General features: G+C 42.0%; 1 protein-coding gene across 1 annotated transcript; it reads right to left on the bottom strand.

Annotated features, from left to right (window-relative positions):
• Positions 1-226: 226 nt before the first annotated feature.
• lingo1a (leucine rich repeat and Ig domain containing 1a) lies at positions 227-24578 on the bottom strand. The gene is made up of 2 exons (XM_061077018.1): positions 24519-24578; positions 227-2086 (listed from the first exon to the last, which is right to left on the bottom strand). The coding sequence occupies exon 2, from the start codon at positions 2072-2074 to the stop codon at positions 227-229; it is 1848 nt and encodes a 615-aa protein (XP_060933001.1). The 5' UTR covers positions 2075-2086; positions 24519-24578.
• Positions 24579-24856: the final 278 nt, after the last annotated feature.

Here is a 24856-nt window from a genome sequence, read left to right as displayed (position 1 = left end):
AGGCCATGTAGAATCCACCAATGCCCTGTAGTACTGGGTGAGCTTTTATTCCCTCTCACTTGTGAAAGTCAGGAACTGAACTCCTCTCTAGTCCTTCAAGTTGGGAAAAACATATTACTCTGTGTTGACAGACCAGGATCCACAGGTTTGTAGGAGAGGAAAGAAAATGTCTTCTGTTCCATTTGTCTTATCGTTAAGTTCAAAATTAGTAAATTCCACACCTCCGTTAAATCATTTTCATGTTGAACTTGCGAGGAGCATCCACTGTGCTGCTGCTCATGCCAGCGTCGGATTTCCGTGGCACATACTCAATCTCAATATTGTGCTTAGTGTTGCCTTTTCCTCTGCTCCAAAGGAAGAGCAGTACCAGACAAAACAACACAACACCGAGAAAAGAGATGAAGCCCATTGTTGTCGCAATGATCAACGTCTTTATGTCAAACGGGAAAGGGACGTTGGCCCTTGTGCCATTAGCACCTGTTTCTGTGGGCTGGTTGGAAATGAAGGCAAACGTCTTATTGGGCTGGTGTGGCCAGTCGGGCGAGTAGCTATGGATATGCAGGTGGGAAAGGGAGGTGTCATTTCCGCCTGCGTTGCTAGCTATGCACACATATGTTCCATTGTCTTGAATCTGGGCATAGCGCACCTCAAGGGTACCGTCTGGCAGCACGGAGAGCCTTCCAATTGTCTTGCTGGTGATGAACTTTTTCTGTGGGGATAGCCACATTATCACTGGAGCAGGATCCCCATCTGCTTGACAAGCAAAATGAACGATGGCTCCCTCGTCAACAAACTTCTGCTGGGGCTTGCGATCTCTAATCCTTGATTTGCGACATGTGAAGTAGTTTGGCTGCAGAACATCTGGGAAGTCCTTGAATTCTTTGCCTTGGACGAACTCGGGAGAGGCACAGGTGGGCTGCTGCCTGTTGAAGTTCAGTCGCCAGCGTCGTCTGAAAACCCATAACAGTCGGCAGTCACAGGCCAGGGGATTATCATACAAGGCGAGGGTTTCCAGGTTTCCGACTGAATGAAAAGCAGACTCCTCTAAAGTGGTAAGAGAGTTCCCAGACACATTTAGAATCTTCAGGTAGTTCAGACCACGGAACGAGTAGGGCTCAATCATTGCCAGTCTGCCTCCCACCAGGTGGAACTCCTGGAGACGCAGAAGATCATGGAGCTTATTCCCCTCAATGGTATGGATAGGATTATATGAAAGATTAAGAAAGCGCAAATAAACCAGGTGTCGCAGGGCGACATAAGGGATTGTGGTCAGGTTGGCATTTGCAATCGTCAGGGAGGTGAGATTTAATCCATACAGGCAATTAGGGGTCATGGTATCCAAGTATGGCCAGTTTGCTATTTCCAGCACTTTCAGCCGATAGAGCCTTTTAAAGGAGTAATCCCGTATCACATTGATATTGAGGTGACGCAGCCTGAGAGTGATCAAGCTGTGGAGGTGAGTAAACGCCTCTGTTGGCACAGAGGACAAGTTGCACTTCTCAAGACTCAAGTGCTCAAGGCTACTTAGGCCATGAAAAGCCCGGTGGGAGATGAAAACCAGATCGTTATCACCTACCTCTAAAGATCGAAGGTTGTACAAATCCTGGAACATATAGTCCAACAGGATGACGATTTTGTTCTCACTTATGTCCAGCTGTGTGAGATTGCTTAGGCCTGTGAAGACACCGAGCTGGATCAACTTAAGCTTGTTGCTACGCAGCCCCAATGTCCGCAAGCCGTAAAGGTTGTTGAACGCTCCGGGTTCAATAGTGGAAATCGTGTTTTCACTGAGCTCCAGGTGTTCGAGGTTGGCAAAGTTGACAAACTCATCTGGGTTAATGGTTCTAATGCGGTTCTTGCTCAGATCCAGCAGTCTTGTTTCTGCAGGGATGCCCTCAGGAACTGTCATGAGCTTCTTGCGGTGGCACATCACAGAGCGCTCTTGAACATTGCACTCACAGCGGGATGGACAGCCTGTGGTGGAGCCAGACAGCACAGTGCCTAGCATCAGGATCAGAATGGGCTGCCAGCAAGCCACCAGGTAGCTGTGCCCAGTCGCTTCCCTGGCCACCATCTTATCGGTTACCTGGGGAGACACAAAGATAAGCAAAACATTTAGAAGATTAAATCACACAGCTGTGACACTGACGATTTCGACAACCCAATCCATAGGTCCATTGTGAATCTTTTTTTAAGGCAAGGGGATATTTCACTGCAGATTGCAATACATTCAAATGCATCAGCTCAAAACGTGGACAATAGCAGGATATTCAAATTATGGCCTTCAGGCCACTGATCTATGGGCTGATATTTAAATCAGCAATTTTATGCTAAATTCAGCAATTTCTCATCACGTGTGGTGGACGTGACGGACAGCAGTCTGCAATGACACCGATGTGAACTCTTATTATAACACTTCCCTTTGGCCATTGAGTCTATTTTCTGCAAGTTAGTGCTGCAATAATAAGTGCTAAAAGGATGGCATTCTCATGTGACACAGTTCCTAACAGAACAGAGAATAGGATTCCTGCTGCAAAATTGATGCTATGGACACAAGATGAATGGAGATGGGTGGCTACGAGGACTAAGGTATGTGTTTGCATAATTAAGAGTGCTGCCAGTTTTGCATTCTGCATTGTTCACTTTGTGCACAAAAGGTATTTCAAATACAAGTTGTTGCCGCGGATGTTCAGCCTTCTATCAGACCCATTTATGATGTAGAAGAGGAGGTAATGAACCTAGCTAGAAAATCACAGGTCAAATGCTCCTGGTAAATTACATATATCTGGCACTGCACGCTCATTCTTTCTGCTGTGGAATGCTGAGCACCATTTCCACTGCACACCATTTCCACTGCACACCATTTCCACTGCACACCTTGCAGACGATCAATCAGTCAATGCTATCACCCTGATATGAAGTGAAGGGGCACAGTTTCAAGTGGAATTAACAGCATTTTTCAGATAGTAATCCAATTCATGCTGTGTCACAGACACATCTGCTGAGAACATCTGCGGTTTGCTCTGTCTTTTTTCGCCCCTGCTCTTTTCTTTGTGCTTCCAGTCTGAATTTTGTGCGCGGCTAGAAAAAACAGTGGGGGGTGGAGCAGCAGTAGCAGGAGGATGCAATCAAAGACGGATGGTGGCAAGTGTGATGTATGTGCCTTGGCTGACGCTCGGCTCATGCAATCTTTTATGATAAAATATAGACCACACAGCACCAGGGAATTGGATACAGAGGGATAAATACAGGCTTTAAGAGCAAAAAAACCAAACCCTATTTAATTTGAAATACCATCTGTTAGTGTGCCTCCTCCCTTACAGCTAACAGTGCAATCAACAGCTGAGATGATCAAAACAGAGTTTCCAGTTATATGCAAAAATGGAACCAGTTAAATTAAAGCATAAAAATTAACATTTTAATGGTATGATTTGAAATCAGACTGCTAGCCAAACAGCTAACTATTCATATATGTCCAACCAGCTTCTTTATTTCATTAAACCTGTTTTAACTTATTCAATCGATTTAACTCTGATGAAATAGTTTTGATTAATACACAGCAGGTTGCTTTCTGTTTATTACTACAGTCCTATTCAAAACAATGCGTGCATGGTAATAGAGAAACGTGCCTGTTTGTATCAGTCAAGCCCCGACATGGTCTATAGGGATGTAGAGAGTAGGAGAGTATTCCTCAGTGATACATTAGCAAAATTATTGATGACAACAAACAATTCATTGTTGCATTGATTGCACAGAAAGGGAACGTCCTACTAAGACGACGAAAAGTCCACGGAAAGTGCCTCATTTTCCACATACGCCACCTTTTGAGAGCGGAACATCTTAGATAAATTGGAAACACACTAAAACACTGTGGATTCAAAGCAACATTTACAAGTGAAATATAGAATATGCCTCACTGTAGTATATATTTTCTGGAACACTATAGTATGTTCTGCGATTGTGCAGACTTATGGTTTAAAATTACAACATGATGCAGCTTCCTCCAATAATATACAGTTTATGATTAAGTATTTGTTTCTCCACATCATACATTTCATCCCACAGTGAAGGTCTCAATAAATTGTCTCAATAAAAAAGTAAGGACCTTAAGTCAATATGGTTTAATAAACTATTTAAAGATTATTTGAGTCAAAACATTTCTCCTTTAAAACAATTCACACAGTAAAAATTTGGTAAGAAAAGTCATTAAAATATGCAATAATTGAGAATTTGCCTGAGGCCATTCAATTTGTTTTTTTTAAGGCCAAAATGTTTGTTATGTGTGGGAGGATGTGTGTGTCTGCAGGAGGTTACTTTTCCTCACTGCCTGGTTCCTACGTATATCCTCGTGGAAAGCCCTGAGGAGGTATTTAATTAGAACTAAAAGGACGATATTTCTACTGAAGCAAATGGAGGTGGGGTTTTTATTTACTGACATAATGCAGGCAAGAAAAAAAAACCTCACATCTAATTCACACTCAATTTAAGACATGTCTCTTAGGAGCTCCTTTCTATGTGTGATAGGTGTTGTCATACTACATGGCATTTTGCCAGAGGTACACAGCTTCATTTCCTGTTTTAAATTTGTCTTTGAGGTTGATTGCAAACCGGATACATGGCGCTTCTTCCTGATTCACATAAGGTTTTTTGAAGAATGATATTGCCCCTATTTGTGCTTCAGCTCATTTCAAACAATTTTTCACATTTGGTAGATAAAGACTGTACGGAAGGAGGAGGAATATGCATTATTATTGTTGACATGTCACTGCCATTGTGGTCACCACTTATAACTTTTTCCCCCATGGACCGCTGGACATCAGACTCATCTAAGAAAGGGGGCTTTATGAGTGAGATTAGCTTTACTCCATTTCTTTTGATTCCCTCCAAGGTCAGAGTTCAGATTGGGGAATAGATGATACCATCTGTAATCAAGGGGAACCAAGTGATTTCAAAACAGGCAGAGATGATGGTGTGTCGGAGATCAGAGACCTGCGCCGCAGCCTGCTGTGCTCCTTGCTGCCTTCAGCTATACTAAATCATTCTTATTCTGTAACCCACATTGATCAAGTCGGTGCTGAGCGCTGTGAGATGGAGTAGTGTGGGGCTTTGTGTGGCATACTAAGACACCTAAGAAGGAGTGGCCTTTTCACAGGCTCAATTACATCTGTCACCGTCTATCATGTGGCTATCACATATTGGATATCAGTCTATGAGATCGTATTGTCCAACTTTATTACCAGTGACACTGAAACGCAATCAGGAAAACAATCAAATCATAATCCCTCGTTGGTAAAGCTCCATAACTGCAGCAGGTTATAGACGCCATTCAAGACATCTCAATGAGTCCTTGGAGTCCTCCACACAGGGGGAAAACGGCCACAAAAAACAATACACTTCACTAAAGTATTTTAAACAGCTGTTATGAAGGGGGAATTTTATTCCTAAAGCTTTTACAATCGCTCCCTCAAATTGTGCGCAGCTCAGACATGTAATGCACGTGACTTAGGCGGCAAATACGCAGAGAGACGAGCAGAGACAGGGACACATTAAGATGAAGTGTGTCATCCATTGGGTAAACATCCACAGCTCTGCTTTGTTAATGATCTGGTGTTATCGTTCCCTCACAGGCATGTAGTCTGAATGCAGTTCCTCATTCCAATCAGCACTCCAGTGAGCTCCCAGAGAATTACATTAATTGAGGTGAAATGAGAGGGGGCGTGCTTCTGAAAGGAATAAATGCGGTTGAGGATAAGTAAGACAACGGTGCTCAATAAATGAGGACCCGCTGGTCCAACACCAGTAATAACTAGATCGGTGAATGGTGAGATTAACGCCTTTATGACAGGATCCACTGGGATCCCACAGATGTTGCTTCGCTTCTTGAAGAGGATGTAACCCCTTCGCTCCGTCTACAATAGATGGCGTTACAGCATTCACTTCGTCGGTGGATGTACAATCATAATTAAATGGACGACAGGTAAGATTTTCACTTTCCCTTTGCACCGAATAACAATGTGAGGGTTCACACCTTCAGCTCCTGCCTCATTGTAGTCATCAGATCAGGTTAATTGGAAAGTGTAAATTGCATATAATTCTCTCTCTGAGGTTGTTTTCTTCTATCAGGGTCACTATTCCTTTGATTTACTTCCTTTAAGACGTTTGGCTCCCCATTAAACAAGTTGAATGCACCCACTTGTTGTAAGGTATTGATTGCCTGGTGTGGCTTGCACATACAATACGCTATTGCTTCCCTAAATCTCCCTCCGTGCATCTGAATGAGTCTGTCGATCATCATTAAGTTCTCCACAATAAGCACATTATACACAGGTAGGGAGGGGCATTGTTAAGACCTAACCATCGCCCGGCGCTTTAGTTTACCTGTCACCAGCCATCACTCCTGAGCCCTGTTAAATACCATAGTCAAACACCTGTAAGCTTCTGGGAAATCCTTGAGATGATGCTGACGCTATCTGAAGCACAAAGTGTTAACATCCTTTAATGCCCATTCCTTTGTAAAACTGCTCAGTCAGCTGCTAGGCTAATCCTGAATGGACGGACCCGGCTGCAGGAATTTATTTACTGTACTATATGCATGACTTTGATAGTCTATCCAATAGAAATTGCAAGGCTTTTACAGGTTTTTAGAGGTAAGCAGATGTCCTTATTTCCAATTTAATCTTTTAGCAGATGTAGCACATTAATAAGAAACAGGGTTTCTATTTGAATGGCATTAACTTTCAACACTGCATTTTTGTATTTTTTAATCAGTTTAATTTTTTATGAGATAATATGAGATAAACTGCTTCTTAAGGTGCTTACTGATTCTACTTTCTCTTATAAGTAGCAGCTACGACTTATGACACAGAACATGTATATTGACAGCCATACTTTGCCCAAAGTCCATCTTAACCAGGAGCGTCTGACCTTTAGCTCCCCTAGTAAGCTCACTTTCACACTGCTTTGGGGTCGCCGCGCAGAATTTTGAGAGAAAGGTTACCTTCGTGTCATTGAGAAGCTAAGCCGCCTGTTGGGATTGCTGGCCGTGGCCTGGCCTGTGAAATGGCAGGGCTTAAATGTAAGCCAACGCCCGACAGATGGACGGCAAAGCCCTAATCCAGGCGAAGAAGCTGGGTGGTGCAACAAGGTGCAGAATTCCAACAGGGGCCAGCTGTTGTCCCGAGGAAACTCTGTCGTGAATCCTGTCAACATGTCCCACCTGAACTTCACCTCCGGGAGGGGTCATTTAGTGGCTCTTTGCAGGTCCTCAGTTTACTGATGCTGCACGGCTACAAATATATTTAATTAGAGGATATCACATTTGGAGGGACTAGGACAGTATCACTTGCACACAGCGAAGTTAAAAGAGGAATTTTAGGTTGCTCTGATTTAAATTAATGGGGCAGAGAAAAATATTCCTGTAGGTCCATGCTTATTTAAATTTTTCTCTGATTATCTCAGGTCTCTCTTACAAAAAAAGATATTGATTATTTGAAGGTTATAATAATGAAATGTTTTAATAATGCAAAATTCACCAGTATCACAAACTATGCCAAACACATTTGAATTAAATTGCAAAAAAATACCTAGGACTGTAACCTTTCAAGACATCAGGCTGCACTGCAAGACTAACGTACTGGATAGACTTCATTAGCGTTAGACAGACGTTCCTAATAACCTGAGACTGAGTGGATTATTCTTTATCTGCACATATGTATTTGAATACCTGGCTTGTAAGAGTTAATAAAAGGTTAATGTGAGAGATGCGAAAGTCTTATATGAATTGTTAATTTTCTGATCCAAAAGTGATATTGTCACCTGTAAGGGCTTTTTACCCTCTGCTATCACTTTACTGTGTTTTGTGGGTGAAAACAGTCAATAAAAAATATTTTTGTTGAAACTCTGAAAGTTACATTTCATTATTCCCAAGCTCATCTAACGTCCCCCCCACCCCCTCACACAGAACCCCATAGATGTGGTTCTGTGTGAGAGAGGGACTGTGCCTCCCTTTGTGATGTTCCATCATTATTAAGCTCATTAGCCCCGTCTCCCCAACTCTGTTCGGAGAATCACCATTCATTTTTTGCTCGTAAGGAGACGTGTTTTCAAAGAGGAGCGGCCTCCAGAATGTCAGAAGTTTATAAAGTGGATCCAGGACTGCGGAAGGATTCTGATCAGTGCTCGCTAATGAGAACCTGCGTTTCTTTCACAACATCCAGCGAATGGAAAGAAGCGTGCCAACAGTGTGTTTAGAGGAATTAAAAAAACAGACCTCATTTCCCCAGCATCTGGCTGCATTAGATCTAAATAAAAAAGCTACAGAAAACTATATGCTGGTGAAAAAAGAGGGCAGTATATTGCATTCAGTATATTTAAATGAATTATGTCTTTTGTCTAATATTTACCTTGTTTGGAAGGCCTTTATCTGATTTCACCTGTGAAAGGATGAAACCTGTAAAACCATAGAAATATGAAAACCTATAGGCTATATCAAACTACTCAGCTACCTTATACGCAACAGATTTAACTTATTACTTGTATAACCTTGATCAAAAGTCTTTAAAGTGCCTCTGAGGTAAAGCATAAAGTTCTAACATGACTTTCACTCTTATTAACCTAGTCTATAATTGTATTATATAATATTTTTTTTAATTCAAAACTCAATTAAGGGAACCATGTTTCGCAGATTCATTTCTACGTGGAATCACAGTTCTGATCTTCTGAGCTGAATGCTAAAGTCCTGATGCTAATATGATCATTACAACAATGCTGACATGTTGATGTTTAGCAGGTGTACTGATCAGTGGGTTGTCCTGATCATTTGTCTTTGGTTGTGCAGTTATCGCTTCATAAATCAAGATCAAGAATATTGACTGACCTCATGATGGCATTGTACAAAAAGGAATTGGATCTACAAAATTAGTACAACTCAATTTTGACTGTCTGTTCCAAAATTCAAAAACAAAATACTGTTAGTCTCACTGAATACAGATAAACCATGCAAAGACTTAAAGGTTCAGTGTGTAGAATTTAGTGACATTTAGTGGTGAGGTTGCACATTGCAGAAGAATACCCCTCACCTCACCTCACCCTCTCCTTCCAAAAATGAAAGAGAACCTGTGGTAGAATAAATGTTTCATAAACACTCGAAAGATGTTAAGTTTGTCCAGTTTGGATGACTGTAAAAACCACGGCAGCCACCTTAGAGAGGACCCGCCCGGGAAATAAATATAAAATATTGAAAAATAAAGGGTTCATTCCAGGGTAAAGAAAACAACAATTCATACAATGTAGATGAAACTCACCAGTGAAAACATCACAAGGATTATTTTATATAAAATGTCTACCAAAAATACCTTTCACCTAAATCTTACACACTGGTACCTTTTAAAGTATCAACCAATTACTCCTGACATACAGCGCTTGATGTGGGGGACATATTTATTTTAACAGCTAACTGAAGTGTTTGGACACAAAGTCAGTAAACAGAACAGCTACACTGGGAAAGGTTGAGCTCCCCCAGAGAGAGGTGCTGGAATAGCAGTTTCCTTTTTTTTCCCCTTAAGGCTGAGAGAAAATGCTTGTCAGGCAACACACACAGACACACAGACACACACAATGCTGCCAATGCTGTTATAAAATCTCTGTTTGTCCGTGCGTTGCTTTGTCCCCTAATACTGTGCCCCTTACTCTGAGACTTGATCTTTTAGTTTGGGGACAACTTGCTGACGGAGCCTTCAACACTTGAGGCGATTATGTCTCAGGCCACACGCAGCTGCACATTGACTCCTCTGCACACACTACAGGAGATGCCAACCTTCGGTGCTCCGCAGCACCACTGAGTGATACACTGGAAAAACACAGTGACAGTAAATGTAGGACAGACAATATTTCCATGAAGGTCACACAACGTTTCAATGTTATACTTGGATATTGATCTTGGGTTTCGTGTGTTGCTGTAAATAATGTGCGTGGGACGAACCTGGCCGGTTCTACTTTGTTTGGTTTGGAAGATAGAGAGGCCAGTACTAACAAGGCCCCAGGAGGTTCCTTTTGTCTGTTTCAAGCAAGGGGCCAATGAGAACGGTCCTCTCTTCATTCTGCAGTTCTTTTCAGACTATTTTATTAAAGTTTGTGATTATCATCTTTGTTTCACCAACCATTCACACAAATTGCAAGATGCAAAAGACTGTCAGGCCAGCCATGTTTAAGGAGTCGGTCTCCGATACAATCTTATTCATCGATCCACAGATTATAGCTAGACAAGACTGATGAGCGATTAATCATTAAATTGACGGTATCAAGAAAGATATCACATATTAGCTCGTTCTGGATTCTTAAACTGGAAGAGTTGCTGCAATTCAGTTTTCTTTCATCAAAATTAAACATCTTTGCTTTTTGTTGGTTGGTAAGCACCTTTAAGACGTGACCATTGGAACCGACGGGCCTTTTTGTGACATTTATTTATCACAATGAACTGAAATGTACAAAATTCACCTGTCATTCAAATATTCACCTTTCGTAGCCCTACTCAAATAACCAGCAAGCAGTTATCCTGTAACTCAGTGGTGGAAGTGATTTCACAAAGCGTTGGTGCAGGGCTGTGTCTGTGCATTCGGAATGTGTGCACTGTGCACACAGACGATATTTGCCACTGAACTTCTGAACTTTTCTGTTTGCAAACAAAGTCAACGTCGTAGTAAAGGTTAGTTCAGATCAATTTGCTTTACCTTAGTCAGTACACACGTTTTTTTTCGACAGGAACTTAACTGAAAATAGGCCCGGATATATTTCTTCATATAACCTGTTTTTAATAGTACTGAAAAAAAGAGGCTGTGATTGTTTGCACTACAAACATGAGCTTACAGTGAAAATAACTTGTAGTCAATTTAAAGGTTAATGCTTTTTAAATTACACTTTTTTTCATTCTTGCCTTGTAGTTTTTCATTTCCAAAATTAAGGAGCCCCTTTTCCTCTCTGGCATAAAGGAGCACAAGCTTCTGATTATGAAGAAACACTGACGTCTCAACATTATTATTGTAATGAATTCACAGGCTTTTGTGCAAGAAGCAAAGGAGCTTAGGCCAATAAGCAGGTTCGCCCATTGCTGCTTTGTGGAGCAGCCATGAAAACATTTAACTTACGTAATAATTCATCTTTTCTTCATCTGCACGACGCAGCTTTTTTGTTGCACAGCACTAGAATAGATTTTTATTAAAAAGCAGAGAGTTGACTAAACTTTTTTTAAAACAGACCAGTAGTAACTGAAATTTCACAAATGACTCTGCTTCATTTGTTTTTCACCTTAAATGTTTTATTCTTTGATATTACCATCTACAGTGGAGTCCAAAAACTGACACCACTATCCCATGAATGAGAAGCAGGACTGGTCATGTTTTTATGTATGGCATTAAAGACTGATATTCAGAAATCTATTTGCACAAGGCTGCAGGACATATAGAGTTACATAAACAAACAAAGTGCCTGTCAGTGCAGCCACACTGATTTAAATTAATCCATACTTTAGCTCAGAATTAATAATTCATGAGCGATGAGTTCATATTGTGCAGCAAAATCAAGCTCTTACCTCCTCTCTTGCACATAAGTGATTGTCGAGACACAGTGTCAGATTAAATTTTAGAATGACAGGACTAGTCCTCAAGTAGTGCTATGGGGGAAGGATCGTTTTTTTCCTTTTTTGAAAAGTGGAGACGTTGAAATTGTAAAAACTCTGATTTGAGAACCCTACGGAATATCTCAGCAAATTAATTCAAGGGTGCACCAACTTTAACTAAGGGGGTAGCCAGTGAAATATAACTCTTCTCACTCAATTTGTGAGTGAATACATTTTTTCCCTGAGATGAAGTGAGTGGATTTGGCAGTTGCCCAGAGTGTGTATGTACACGGGGTGTGTATTTGACCGCGCTCTCATGCTGAATGGGGAAGAACCACTATAACAACTCCTACCACACTCGGCTGTAGCTTGTAGCTTCCTTAGCAAGCGACTCCACCGCAAGCTACACTGGCTCCACAATTACGGGAGTCAACATGGAAATATGCCTACATTTCATAATAAATAATTTAGGCTATATCCTGTCTGCTGCTAGGAAATGTGATGGGCACAGTGTGCTGCGGCTCAAGGCCATATTGACTTTAATAGTGACTGGCAACGAAAGGGCTTGCCTCTCAGTGTGGTGAAGGAAATGTGCCTCAGCTGCTTAGCCGGCCCTGCAGTGCACAGTGAGGCCTTTAAAGGAAAACGAGCTGTAATTAGTTGATGGAGAGGTGACCCTGATGCAGAAAATGCTACACTAATGCACTGAGATCTCTCATCTGAGGATGCTGCTGCATAACATACTGTGGGGGAGAGCAGCAAAGATTACAGAGCAAACAGTGGCGAATGTGAACTCTAACAATACTTGGATGTTTTCCACATTGATAACTGTGTGTCGGTCTTTGTGTTCTAGAAATAAGCACCACAAATTGCTTGTGTGGTTGAAAAGGACAAATGATGTACATGCTGCCTGTCTGTGTTTGTACTGTTCAATGGGCAGAGGACAGGAAACGCCCTACACAGGATACAAAGCAAAACCCAAAACAGTCATATTTTTAAAAGCCACTTGCAGCATCAGGACTTTGTATCAGACTTCAAATGATAAATTGGCTGCTTCAGTATTAGAGATTATGATAATAGTCAATTGCAGATACAGTCTTTCGGTATCACTGCATGTGTTTCCTGATAAATAAGAATGTGAGCAACAGAAATGCCATAGATGCATTCAAGGTAGTTTAGGGAGAGTGTAGCAATTATGGACTTTTAGAAAGCACTGTAACATTTATTTTATGATTGTACAATGTCCCGTGGAGGCTACACTTAATTTTTAATAACTACATTAATAGGATTTGTTTTTTTCTTTCAATTATTTATTTTTAATTTGTATATAATGGTAAGTTCTGGTTGCAGTCTATTCCGTTACCAATTTCTGTATTACTTTGAGGGACTGTGGTACAACACCTTACAGTATTTGAGTTGCCACCCATTTACCATAAACTTGCTTCTTTATATGTTATGGACTGTAAATCATTGGTGATATTTAAATTGATGCATACCTTGATTTATTTTTATTTATATTTTTTATAACTATGAGGCATCATTTAATGGACAATCACACTGACTGCTAATTATAGTAGCCTGTACTATAGCTTATCCCAAATAGTTCAGTCTATACAGAAATGTCAGAACAGAAAGACATGTTTCATGTCATATATAACTGTGTTAACGTTACATTTGTCTGTTGACATTAAAATCTCTATAAGATCATAACTAAAATATTGTTTATAATATTGGACAAAAATATTATAAATGCCCTTGTTGTTATAAGCATCAAAAAGCTGCTGTTGGTTTGACTCTTTTCTTTACTTTGTTTAAAACAAGCTTTAAATCTTTGTAATAAAACCTTGAAAGTCAGGATTTATCTTAAAATATCCCTTTATGACTTTCCCTTTATGACTAGAGAGAAAATGTTCAATATCACTCGCAAGGATTTCTAATAATGCAGTCGTGAGTTGCAACAGCCATTTTTATTCAAGCTAGAATTCCGTGGCATTGAACTGATTAAAGCCACAGTCGTGCCATCCATCTCTCCGGGCCTCTATATGTACCATTTCACACTTCGCCACTAGCACGTTTTCACATGTATCACAAAAACGGAAAATAAGCAATAAAACAACTCCCCTGCCTCAGCCTTGGGGCTATTCATCTCTTGCTCCCTTTTTTAAAAATGCTTAGTCATTTTCTTATTTTCTTCCAAATACTTGGTTGTTGTAGACTGTCCATGAAGGTGACCCTCCCTCCGCACCATCACCACACCATAGTTCTTGATTTATAGCTCTTAAATGTTCAGACTCTTGTATAAAACAGCCGAAGGGAAGAGACTTCGGTTTACTCATTTAGGATTTATCTCCTCCAATGGCACGGGCTCAGACAAAAGCACTGTCTCATAGGTGCTTTATCAAAAACCAGAGGTGCACGTGAGCCAAAGCTCTGAGTCGGATTGTGTCTCTGCACCAAACAAAACAAAAGCTTTTCTTTCCAACGCTCTCCGAAGCAATGAGAGAAAAGGGAGATTTAACATACTTAATAATCAGTGACGGGTCGGCAGTGGAATCACTATGAGGTCTTCCCTCTCACCCTCTGTGTGGATGGTTCGCGTAATGTGGCTGTTGTTTTAATGAGGCCTGACCCGGACCTTCATCTGTCGACTTTCAGCACTAAAATGTCGAGTGGACCCACAACAACAAGGCAATTGAAATTCATATGGTGCCGCTCTTGCGCTGGCAAACGGTGACTCAGGATGCCGGCTCAAACTCAAATGGACAACCTGATTGTTTATGCAAACAAAATGGAGTCTGCTGAGGCATTCAAACCGACTGTAAATGAATTGACCGAAGGCCAGGGTCTGCCGGGGTATCAATCCAAATGGCTTTCTGTTGGTAAAACAGGCACATGCATTGACGCACACAAACTCAACGATTTTTGTGTTGTTTTTGTAGCCGGTAGACAGTCTAAGCAATTTTTTACACACAGAACGTGAATCGATCAAAAGCAAACACAATCCTGCACATTCTGAGCTTGCAGGGTGTGTGATTCCCGCGTTTGGCATGCAATATTTATATTCCTCCCCATCTCAAGAGTATTGTTTCACCGAAAAACAACCTTAACATGTCAATGCTTTTCCCACCCCAGCGTAGAGAGAGAGAGAAGCGCAGGCTTGGCCGACCCCACCATGGCTCCAGTGCAGAGATAGGGGAGCTTAATCCATGTCCTCTGAGAGATCGCCCAGAAAGATGAAGCCTTAATTAGCCAGATAAAACCCCACATAATGACTCTATTGATACAGACTGGGAAATGAGGACTAAGCAGAAGGGGGAAAAAAACAAATACTTCTGTATATATGGCTGAGATTGGCTTAGGAGACAGTTAGCAAAGTAAGTCCTGAAAGAAAAAATTGGACAGTTCACTCTCGCTCTCTACTCCAACGAGGGACTTTCGTCTCATCTCTCCGTGCAATCCACCTGCTCCAAATTCCTTCATAAGTAGCTTAGAGGAAAAAACGCTGACCTTCATATAATCAAAGATTGCGCGCAGGAAAACAACAACAGTTTTAGGAGTACTTAAGCAACAGCACTCATGGGACGTTGGAGCAATTAAAGGCAAAATTACTTGTCTAAGCTGTCCTTGTATCCTCCCCATTCCCTATCTTTTGGCTCCCCGTAGTACGAGAGGAGGTCATAAAGATAGTGAAAAGAAGAGAATCACATCTCACTGGCTCTGCTAATCTGCCGGGTGCTAGAGGAAGCAGAATCTCACTTTTCGAAAGGCATCTAGGTATTTCACATGCTGCACATGGATCAGGGATAAGGTGACCCTGTGTAGTATAACCGGATGACTTTAGGGTGGCGGAGACACGGCAAATCCCCTGTCAACACTTGAGCATCCTCTTAGAAATCATTAAAAAAAAAAAAAAGATTCGTTAAAAAATGTTGCTCCTTTTTGGCTTCGCAATCCTCAAAAGCGATTCTGATAGAACAGATTTAAAATGGTCTGTTTTGATAAGCTAAGATACGCCATGTGTGAATTAATATCTCCTAACACTGGAAAACCCTCTTTATAGTCTTATTAAAATTGGTATCAAAGCTGGTCCAGCGTCAGTCTGCAGAGCGAAGGCAGTGAGATCCGCTCTGCCACTTGTGCCTTAATTAAGGAGAATAGCTTTTTTTCTCTTCTTCTCACAAAGCACTGCGTCGCTACTGACAGGCAGACACATTTTAGAAAGTCCATCTCTGTCGTCTTGTCATGTTCGCCTCTTGTATGACATTCACAGAGGATACCTACGCAGGAAGAGCTGACAGACTGCAGACATGTTTCTTGGTTTTTAAAAATAAAAATCTGTGCAGTCTGGACGATTAAACACTTATTTATAGCTTTTGGCCGACGGACGAAATAACAGAAATGGTGGATTAACAGACACCATCCTGCTAAGATGAAAGCTATCCTGAAACCAAACAGAGACCAGACGATAAACAGATGCACTGCAGTGGTCTAATTTTAGTAACATTTAAATGCTGCACTCAGAATTAAATAGGTCTATTAATCGATGAGTCATTCAACAGAAAAATCTATTAATAACTATATTCATAATTCAAACAATTCCTTATAAGTATGTATCGAGCAAAACATTTCCTGTGTTAAGATTGTTGGCCAAAACAAGATGGATGACAACCCTCCGGACTCCGGGCTTGTTTTGAAGAATGGATCCTACGTGATCAAGGTCTTGAGTCACAGGACATATTAAAATGAAAATAAGACATTTTAGACAAAAACAATTATACTCGTGTATATTTATTAAGCAGAGGGCAAAGCAGATGATAAAGAAAATAACTGTGCGCATGCTGTTAAGGGGCTGAGGCTGAGGGACCAGCTATGGGAAATGGAAAAGACACATATTTTTCTTACTGTTTGACTCATTATTGCCAACATGGCAGGTACGAGCACAAAGAAATACGGAAGATCTGAATTATTTATATGACATTTGCATATCTACCACATGTTTAAGACAAGGGTGAGGAGGGATCATATTAATACTCCTGTGTTTTTTAACACAGAAAAAGCTTTGCCTATTCACAGCCTCAACGCAAAGTGAGACCTATGACACGTTTCACTACAACGATATATAAATATATATATATATATAAATTTTGTCATCGTAATGACTTGTTCACACCTTTGCACCTTGGGAGTCCCCTGTTAAATCAGTTATGAGATGGAAGGGTAAAAAAAATGCTTAGCCCATCCTCGCCACTCTGCAGCCCTGATCTCTCTCTCTCTCCCCCCCCTCTCTCTATTCCCACAGGTTCCCAAACTACTTTGCACTTCTGTGGCAGAGCGTCACTCACCAGTGTCCAACAAGGTCAAATGCCATTTCATTTTCTCGCCTTTGATCGCTGACTGGCTCCTTCATCAGTCTCCCTCTCCCCACCCACCCCACCCACATTCCAGCACCACCAGCAGAACCTTCTCACTGGTTAAACTGCCCTCACCCATCTTCACCGGATGTGACTGGCAGTAACGGGAGTTTAAGAAAAAAAGGTCTGTCCAGAGGTAATAACAGGAGCAATCGATCTCCAGCTCGTGAAGTCAGAGCTACACTTTGCTTTTAGACCAGATGAGAAAAATAATCAGAGTGGACCGAGGTGTGGATTTAGTTGTGTCAAACATTAATCTCAAAGTCGTCGGCCGCACTTGAAAAAAGCTCCCTGCGTTCTCTTCCGACTAAATGAGAATCTCCATCTTGGCTCTCTGCGTAATCAGCCCCGCCTGAACCGTGCAGCTCCGCTCCGAGAGGAGGCTTCGTTTTGTGCATATTTCAAATCAAATCTCTCACATCAGAGCCACAGCACTTCAGCATGCTGCCGTGTATGAAACAGATATTATTTAGGGGTTTCATATGGTGGACATGAAAAAACAACATCCCTGGTTTGAGACCGACTAGGAAAGCCACCTCTCCTCTCACCCCTCTTATATCTTCTCTCCATTAAAATAAACAATCAACCAAGATACCTTTTAGATACAACCCTAACCCTAACCCTAACCCTTCTACATATATATTCTCAGGAGCTCTAATATTCTTATATTTCTTATATATGAACTCTCTCTAGCTCTTGTTAGGTAAGGCCATTGTTCAGAGTTTGCCTTTAACACATGCATAACACAGCAGGAGATTCTCCGCTCAGAAGTGGTCCCAATAACACGTTTAAATTTCACTGTGGAGATCCAGGTTTTTTGTTTACAGCACATCAACACTGCTGTCGGTTAAGCTCTTGAATCTCGCTGCTTTTCCAAGTTGAATTTTTCTACATTTATGGCAACTCTTTTTCATCCTGAGATATTTATGTTCTTTTTGTTTCTAGTTTTTTTTTTGCATCGCTCCGTGTTACAAAAGTCATCAACCCACCTGCTGGTGAAACCTCTGGAGAATCTCTTGCTGTGTTTTCACATGGGTTCACTCAGACGTTATTCTGGAGGCTTTACTGGGGAACTCTCACATACAGCACCTCCAGTTATTTAAATGAGATTATCCAGAGTTCAGTTCATTCCTAAAAGCAGCTTCAGCTATATTTTAACAGTCAACACATTTTGACCTGGACTAAATCATGAAGTATCTCAGCAAACATGTTCTTCAACTGTGAGGATGCTAACATCATTCATGATAAATAATTTAAGGTGTTGCTAGTTAATTACACATTTGGATAAAATGTATTATAAATTTCAACGATCAATCATCAGATCTTTTAGCTGTTTATAGGTGAAAATGTTATGTTTAGATTGAGACTTGCTGGATATGGATTTGACAGTCCTGAGAGTTGCTTGCCGCGGTTTCTTCTTGTCTTCACTTCTCATTAAATTGAACACTCTGGGCTTTTAGCCGCTGGTCGGACTAATTAAGCAATTTTGACACATCGCTTTGGCTCTGGAAACTTGTGCTGGGGATTTGTTATTATTTTTGAAAGTCTTGTTGAGTAAACAACGATGTTTGGGAGGAAAAAAATTATCAGTGATTAAAATGGTTATTAGTTGCGGCGCTAATATATTCTGGATTTCTCAGTGTGATTTCTCAGCGCTCCATTTTGGACATGTTTCCCACTAAACAGGAATGCACATGACAAAATGGAAACTGCCTCTGCGTTGTTTGTCATAATCGGGTATTCCATTTCCAAGACAGACGAATCCCAGAATATCAAACAAATATGGTGCTTATGTTAAAGAGCCGATTACGCTAATTCCACTGTATTCTTTCATAGCATTTCTTTAAGATATGAGTAAGCTCTGTTGCAGGTCTAACCATTGGTGTGATTACTGCCGCTTCTTCGTGTCTAGCAAACTAACATCTCCCTCAAGCCACCCAGGCTGGTCGATAACCTGAAATCCGACCTCTTGTTTCCACCCTGCACTTTCGCTCTCCTCCATCGACAGTATTAGTGGGTCTTTATTACATTGTTCTGTCATTCCTCGCTCTCTCTCTCTCTCTCTGTCTCCGCATTGAGAGAGAGAGAGAGAGAGAGAGAGAGAGAGAGAGAGAGAGAGAGAGAGAGAGAGAGAGAGAGAGAGAGAGAGAGAGAGAGAGAGAGAGAGAGAGAGAGAGAGAGAGAGAGAGAGAGAGAGAGAGAGAGAGAGAGAGAGAGAGAGAGAGAGAGAGAGAGAGAGAGAGAGAGAGAGAGAGAGAGAGAGAGAGAGATTTCAGGGAAGTTTAACAGAGGGAGTGAGAGCGACCAAAGAGATTGGGAAAGTGAGCTTTTATGGGACTAAAAGCCTCCTGCCGATGCCTGTGTTGTCTTGAATCATATGATAAATGGGACCAGACCATCAAGGGATGATAAAGCAACTTCACTGATCTGACGTAAGGAGGACATAATGGCCACATTAAAATATTTGAATTATCAGGGAGAACTCTAATCCAAGTATCACGGAGGGTAGCCTTTGTGTGCACTTGAACAGGGGTGTCCATGATTTCTAATGATTTCTAATTGGATGAGTTGATGGCACTTTTGAAAGAGCAGCACAAGTTCCGCGACATGTTCATATCTATTTAAAATGAATTTGCTAAGTGTGAAACGGGGGACTTTCTCCACATCAAGGAAAATCTGAGCCTAAAATGTTTTTCTTTTTTTTAAATGACAAATTTATATATGTTAAGCTCCAGCAACTTTGAAACCGGAGCAAACCTGAAGCAGATCGGATGTAAATGACAACTCCACTCCTAAGTAGCTACTCGGTGGGCCTTCAGCCCAGAGACGAGAGGGCTGAGAGTGCTAATATTGTATCTAAACACCGAACTCACTGAACTCTGAATCTCAACAGGGTGTTTTAACAGCCATTACATCAAGGAGATGGGGCACAACACAAATCTTGCTCCCATTTATGGGAAATATCACACGCTCCATTTAAGTGTGGCAGTGTAAATGGAGCTGCTGTTGTATTTCCAGTGGCCACTGAATAGTGCAGTGTGAATAGATGCTTGCAATGGAGCAGATGCAACATATTGTCATTTTGCTGCACAATGCTAATCATCACGGCTGCAAACAATTTCCTCTGAGTCTAGTCAGAAACGCGAGTTTCAAATGAGACAATAATGTCCATTGTCTGCAGATGGAAAGAAAGGGAAGCCATTGTTAATAACAATGGATTTAGAATTCACACCGAAAGACTTCACATTTTGTTTTGTGCTGCTTTGTGTCGAGCTTATATACTTGAAATATAACCATCGCCAAGAATAAATTGCAGATGGCGATCGGCAGCAAACAAGAGAAGTTAAAGAGAGAATTTTCCCTGTTGGAACTCAATGTCGTTGATTTAGCACCGACCTCTTCTACGAAGCAGCAAGTCTGAGGACATCTACCGCCTGAGCCGCTGTAGCACCAGCAGCACTGTTGACTTATGTGTCACAGATCATCTAAATGAGAGATGTCTACGTTTAAGTCTGCCTGGCAACAGGGGCACCGGCATAGGCATTGATTAGTTCCTGTGCGGTGAATACAAATGCCTTCTCCAGGGTGTTGGAGAGGAGCCTTAGTAAGCACAATAACCCCTCCCCAACCCTTGACCCATAACCTCGTCCACCATCAATGCCTTTTTTAATGATGCATCCTCCGAGGGGACTCCGAGTGGTTTATAGCAGGAGATTATTTCAGGCCTGACAATGATTAGGAGTTTGCATCTAATTAAAGTAAACGCTTTGCAATATAATTTCATTGAAAGTTGAAGGTAATTGGGAATTCAAGAGATCATCAAAATCTGAGCAGAAGTCAAGCCTTATTACATGTATAATATATGGATGCACTTGCATGTGGGTTGAATACGGTAAAAACTTGGAAGATCAGGACTCTCGCTCTTCTGTGTGGATATCTTGATTTTTTTTTTTTTTACACAGGCATAAAATGTGCAATTGCTCCCTCAGGCCACCTTTGCAGAAATTCCCTAAAGGCTTCTCGTTCACAGCACTGTGAAGCAGATCACAATAAGCTGAATCCGTTAAAGGTGAATGAACCCTACAGGCTAATGTGAATGCATTTTGACAGGCCTCACTCAACCACTGTGAAGTGACTCTTCCCCTAAAGAATCCATTCGAATACTAATCTAGTTGTCATCATAATTGGCCAGTCTTTTTTTTATAGCTGTGTTTAGTTAGAACGAGCCGTGGAAATGTAGCTACTTAACTAATGAGCACAATCACAGTTCTCAATATAAATATTTAAAAATGTGCTTTTTTCAGCTTTGCAGCCAGTGTCATTGATGTGATAAATACATGCTAACCTATTTTGTCTGAATTCTGGATTATTGTATACAATAATTATGTTAATGTGTCCAACATCATGGGATTTAGAGCAATAGAGAAATGATACAGTGAGAGCCACTTTCCCACTAATGAAGGTAAAGTAGAGGGCAACACACAGGTTTTCTGTGTGTTTATATATTGCAGCATTTACTGTTGAGACCCTGGATAAATTCATTTATATTCGATTGAGTTTATTTAAAGCAGCATGACATGTCTGGTGCCTAACACATGAGCTTCTTTTGATTATTGGTCACCCAGAGGCCTGCAAACCATAAAGCTGGTCCCGCTGCGAGAGCAATAAATGACTGAGCATGCACACTGCTGCAAATAATAAGACCTGGTGTTTTCGGGGCAGAGTGCAACAAGACATCCATTTGCTACAATGCTTCAGATGTTCAGACTCATTTTGAAACAAGTGGATTGAAAATTAGATGATGATACTATGAAGCTGTGTTAAATGCCAGTGCCACAGTGACTAGGACACTTTAACCATAGGTGGCACATACCCTGCTCCAAGGGAACGCACGGCTGAAAAGGAATCCTGATGATTTTTCAACAATTGCTGCTGCTGTTCTTCCTCCTTATCTGATTCAAAAGACATCTACCAAAGGACAACATAGACATGTGAACAGCCGCCACCCTCCCCCTGCCAATCAAACAGCTACTACAGGCCTTTTATAAACATGCCACCCAGCCTCGGGCACTGACGTATCAAGGCAGTGGCATCAAGTAGAATGGCAGTCGGGTCTTATGAAAACAACTTAATTGCGGTCCCGGGTGGAAACTCTCAGCACTCTGTCACCGTAGCATTATGGAGGCATCATGGCCTCGCAACTGGGAGCTAATAAACACCTTGTCATTGCAGTAGGTGTCAGCTTTACACCCAGGATGACTGTCTCCAAGAGACATGCATACACGTCATACGCCAGCATTACCCTGCTCTCTGAGACTATCGGTCATTTAGTGTGTGATCAGTCATCATGCAGCCGCATCATTGTCCACACCATCTCCGCCCACTGGGTCTCGGATGCTCCTCTGCCCCTGTCACGCCGACAAAACTATGGCGAGGGCTGATTTCTTTCATAAATGATTCAAAAGCTGAACAAACACGTTTTCTTGCCTTAGCTTCCCCATTCTTCTCATATGCGCTTAAATTACAAACATGCTAAGATGTAATCACTCCATAAATTCCCTGAAATATAATGCTGTTATCAGGAGCATGATTTTCCTGACATCTGATACTCTGTTATACTGGCCACGATGTAGAGGTTTGGCTTATTGCAAACATTGATCAACGTGTTGTAATTCAATACAGCGTGTCACCAGCAGCATAATGTTGTGGGGCAGAAGGGTGGTGGTGCTCTTTGCAGCATATGTCCTGTAGCCTGCTGCAGGGCAAAGAGGTGAATCTCATTGACGGCTCGTGGATGGTCAAGGTCAGCGGCCGCACATTTGTTTAATGAAGGCGGCCAGGGGGGTTTGGACAAAGCGGATCGCACCCTTGAGCCGCCCGCTTTCCTGAGACGGACATTATTGAGTCTGCAGCAACACATTCATCAACTGGATCAACCGCAAAACCTCACCGAAAAAGACGATTTCAATCCTGGGAGTGAAATCAAGCATGCCTTTAGGGATGCTGTGACACCTTGCTGGAATACGGAGATACACTTATTGTGATATGGTCGCTCTAAAATCACTACTGAAATGGAAAAAGTATCGTTTGGTAAAAAGAGCACACACAAAAACTGAAGGGAAAACACAAAACAAAGGACAGGCAATAATGCCCCTTTAAACCCCCCTTCCTTGTGCCACACCCTTGCCCCTGTATATCTGCGTGACATCTCAGAGTGTATCAGCCATCTATCATCTTGGATTGTGGGTCCAGATAAGGCTGGAGAGGCTGTGCTGCTGCTGCGGCTCCAACTACAGGAGGCTGCTCCTGCTGTATCTGGCTGTCCGCTCCCTCTGGCTATTTATAACCAATACAGCTACAGCACTTTATGAATGTCCGCAGGCACAGCATCACAGAGTCTTCTGATACTCTGCCGCAACTGGGTTTCTGGTGTGTCATTATAAGAGCCAGTGCTGGACAATACAGGGCGAGAAAAGGGAAATAAGGAGAAGAAATAATCAGGGGAGGCCACTGTTATATATTCTGTGCAAATGCCGCCTTGAATAACACACAACAGACGGTGTGTGGCACCCACCAACACACAAGTTTCACCCTTAGCCCTGTGTAGTGGCAGTGTGGGATCCCATGACTGCTGCCCTAATGAAAACAAGAATCCCCAAGTCATTTTGAGAGGAATCGATAGAAATGCCCAACTCCTTTGCAGCAGAAGCCCTGGCTATAGCTTTTTGTTTTATTTTTATGTTTATACACACAGCCCATTTAACAGATAGCCATCTTTTTTTTTTTTTTGCAGATGAATAAAATGGCATGCGGGGAGAACCTTCCTCACACTTCCACACAATGAGGAATGGTATCTCAGCCCATTGCGTGTACGTGGCCAAATAAAGGCTAGATTAAGATAACATTTTTCAATTCAACCCCCCCACCCCCCTCCACCTCCATCAGATCACACACACACATTTGCGGGACAATTAAATTTGATTAATGGCTTAAGCCTTCATCCTCTCAGACAGGCACACACACACACACACAAACCTAAATGACCAGAAAAGATGATTAAATAGTCCGAAGGTTCATCGATAACAAATCTATAAATTAATTTCTAGAATCTGCGCGGATGAGATGCGTTTTTTACCTGCAGAGGACGCGCCTAACCACACTCCAAGAACCCGCTCCTGCTTTCCCTGCCCTGACAACCGGTGCTGCCCGGTGATCACCGCGGACTTTGCAGAATCCGATATGATACCGGGATGAGCTCCGTGTGTGTCTCTGCTGAAGTAAAGTCTCTGTTGTTTCGGATGCACATTCAGAAGTCACACGTTTGAGCGATGTGTTTTTTTCTCCCAAGTAGCGCAGAGATCGTGTTTTAGCTGCATTCCATCAAAACGGATCAAAAATCTTGGCCCACATTAAACTGCGGCTACATTACGCACGAACACCGTGGGGGGACAGTCAAAGAAAGACCCGGTTTTGTGCCATCTGGGTCGGACACTCACCTGCTGTAGCCTTCACTGCTTCCAAGCATCCTTTCGCATTTCTTCCCGACGGCAACTCCCAGCCACCAAGACGCAAATTGAGACGCACTATCTCAAGTCCACCGGCATGAAAGACAGCTCTCGGGAAAAAGGCGAAAACGACGCAGCCAGTCGTTTCTATGCAGATTTCCAACGATTTCCAGAGGTCGTGTACCGAGGACAGCTGTGGTCGGAACAGGCAAAAAAAAAACCTCTCACCGCAAACACACACGGGGACACACACAAAGCGGCGATGCTCCCCTCGGTGGGTAACGGGATCTCTCTGCGCGCCCCGGACTCGTCGGAGGATGAGCGTCAAA

This window comes from Limanda limanda, chromosome 8 (genome assembly GCF_963576545.1).
Source record: "Limanda limanda chromosome 8, fLimLim1.1, whole genome shotgun sequence".
Classification (NCBI taxonomy): Eukaryota; Metazoa; Chordata; class Actinopteri; order Pleuronectiformes; family Pleuronectidae; genus Limanda; species Limanda limanda.
The sequence above is the reverse complement of the archived record's forward strand: the minus strand, read 5'-3'. Positions and strand labels throughout refer to the sequence as shown.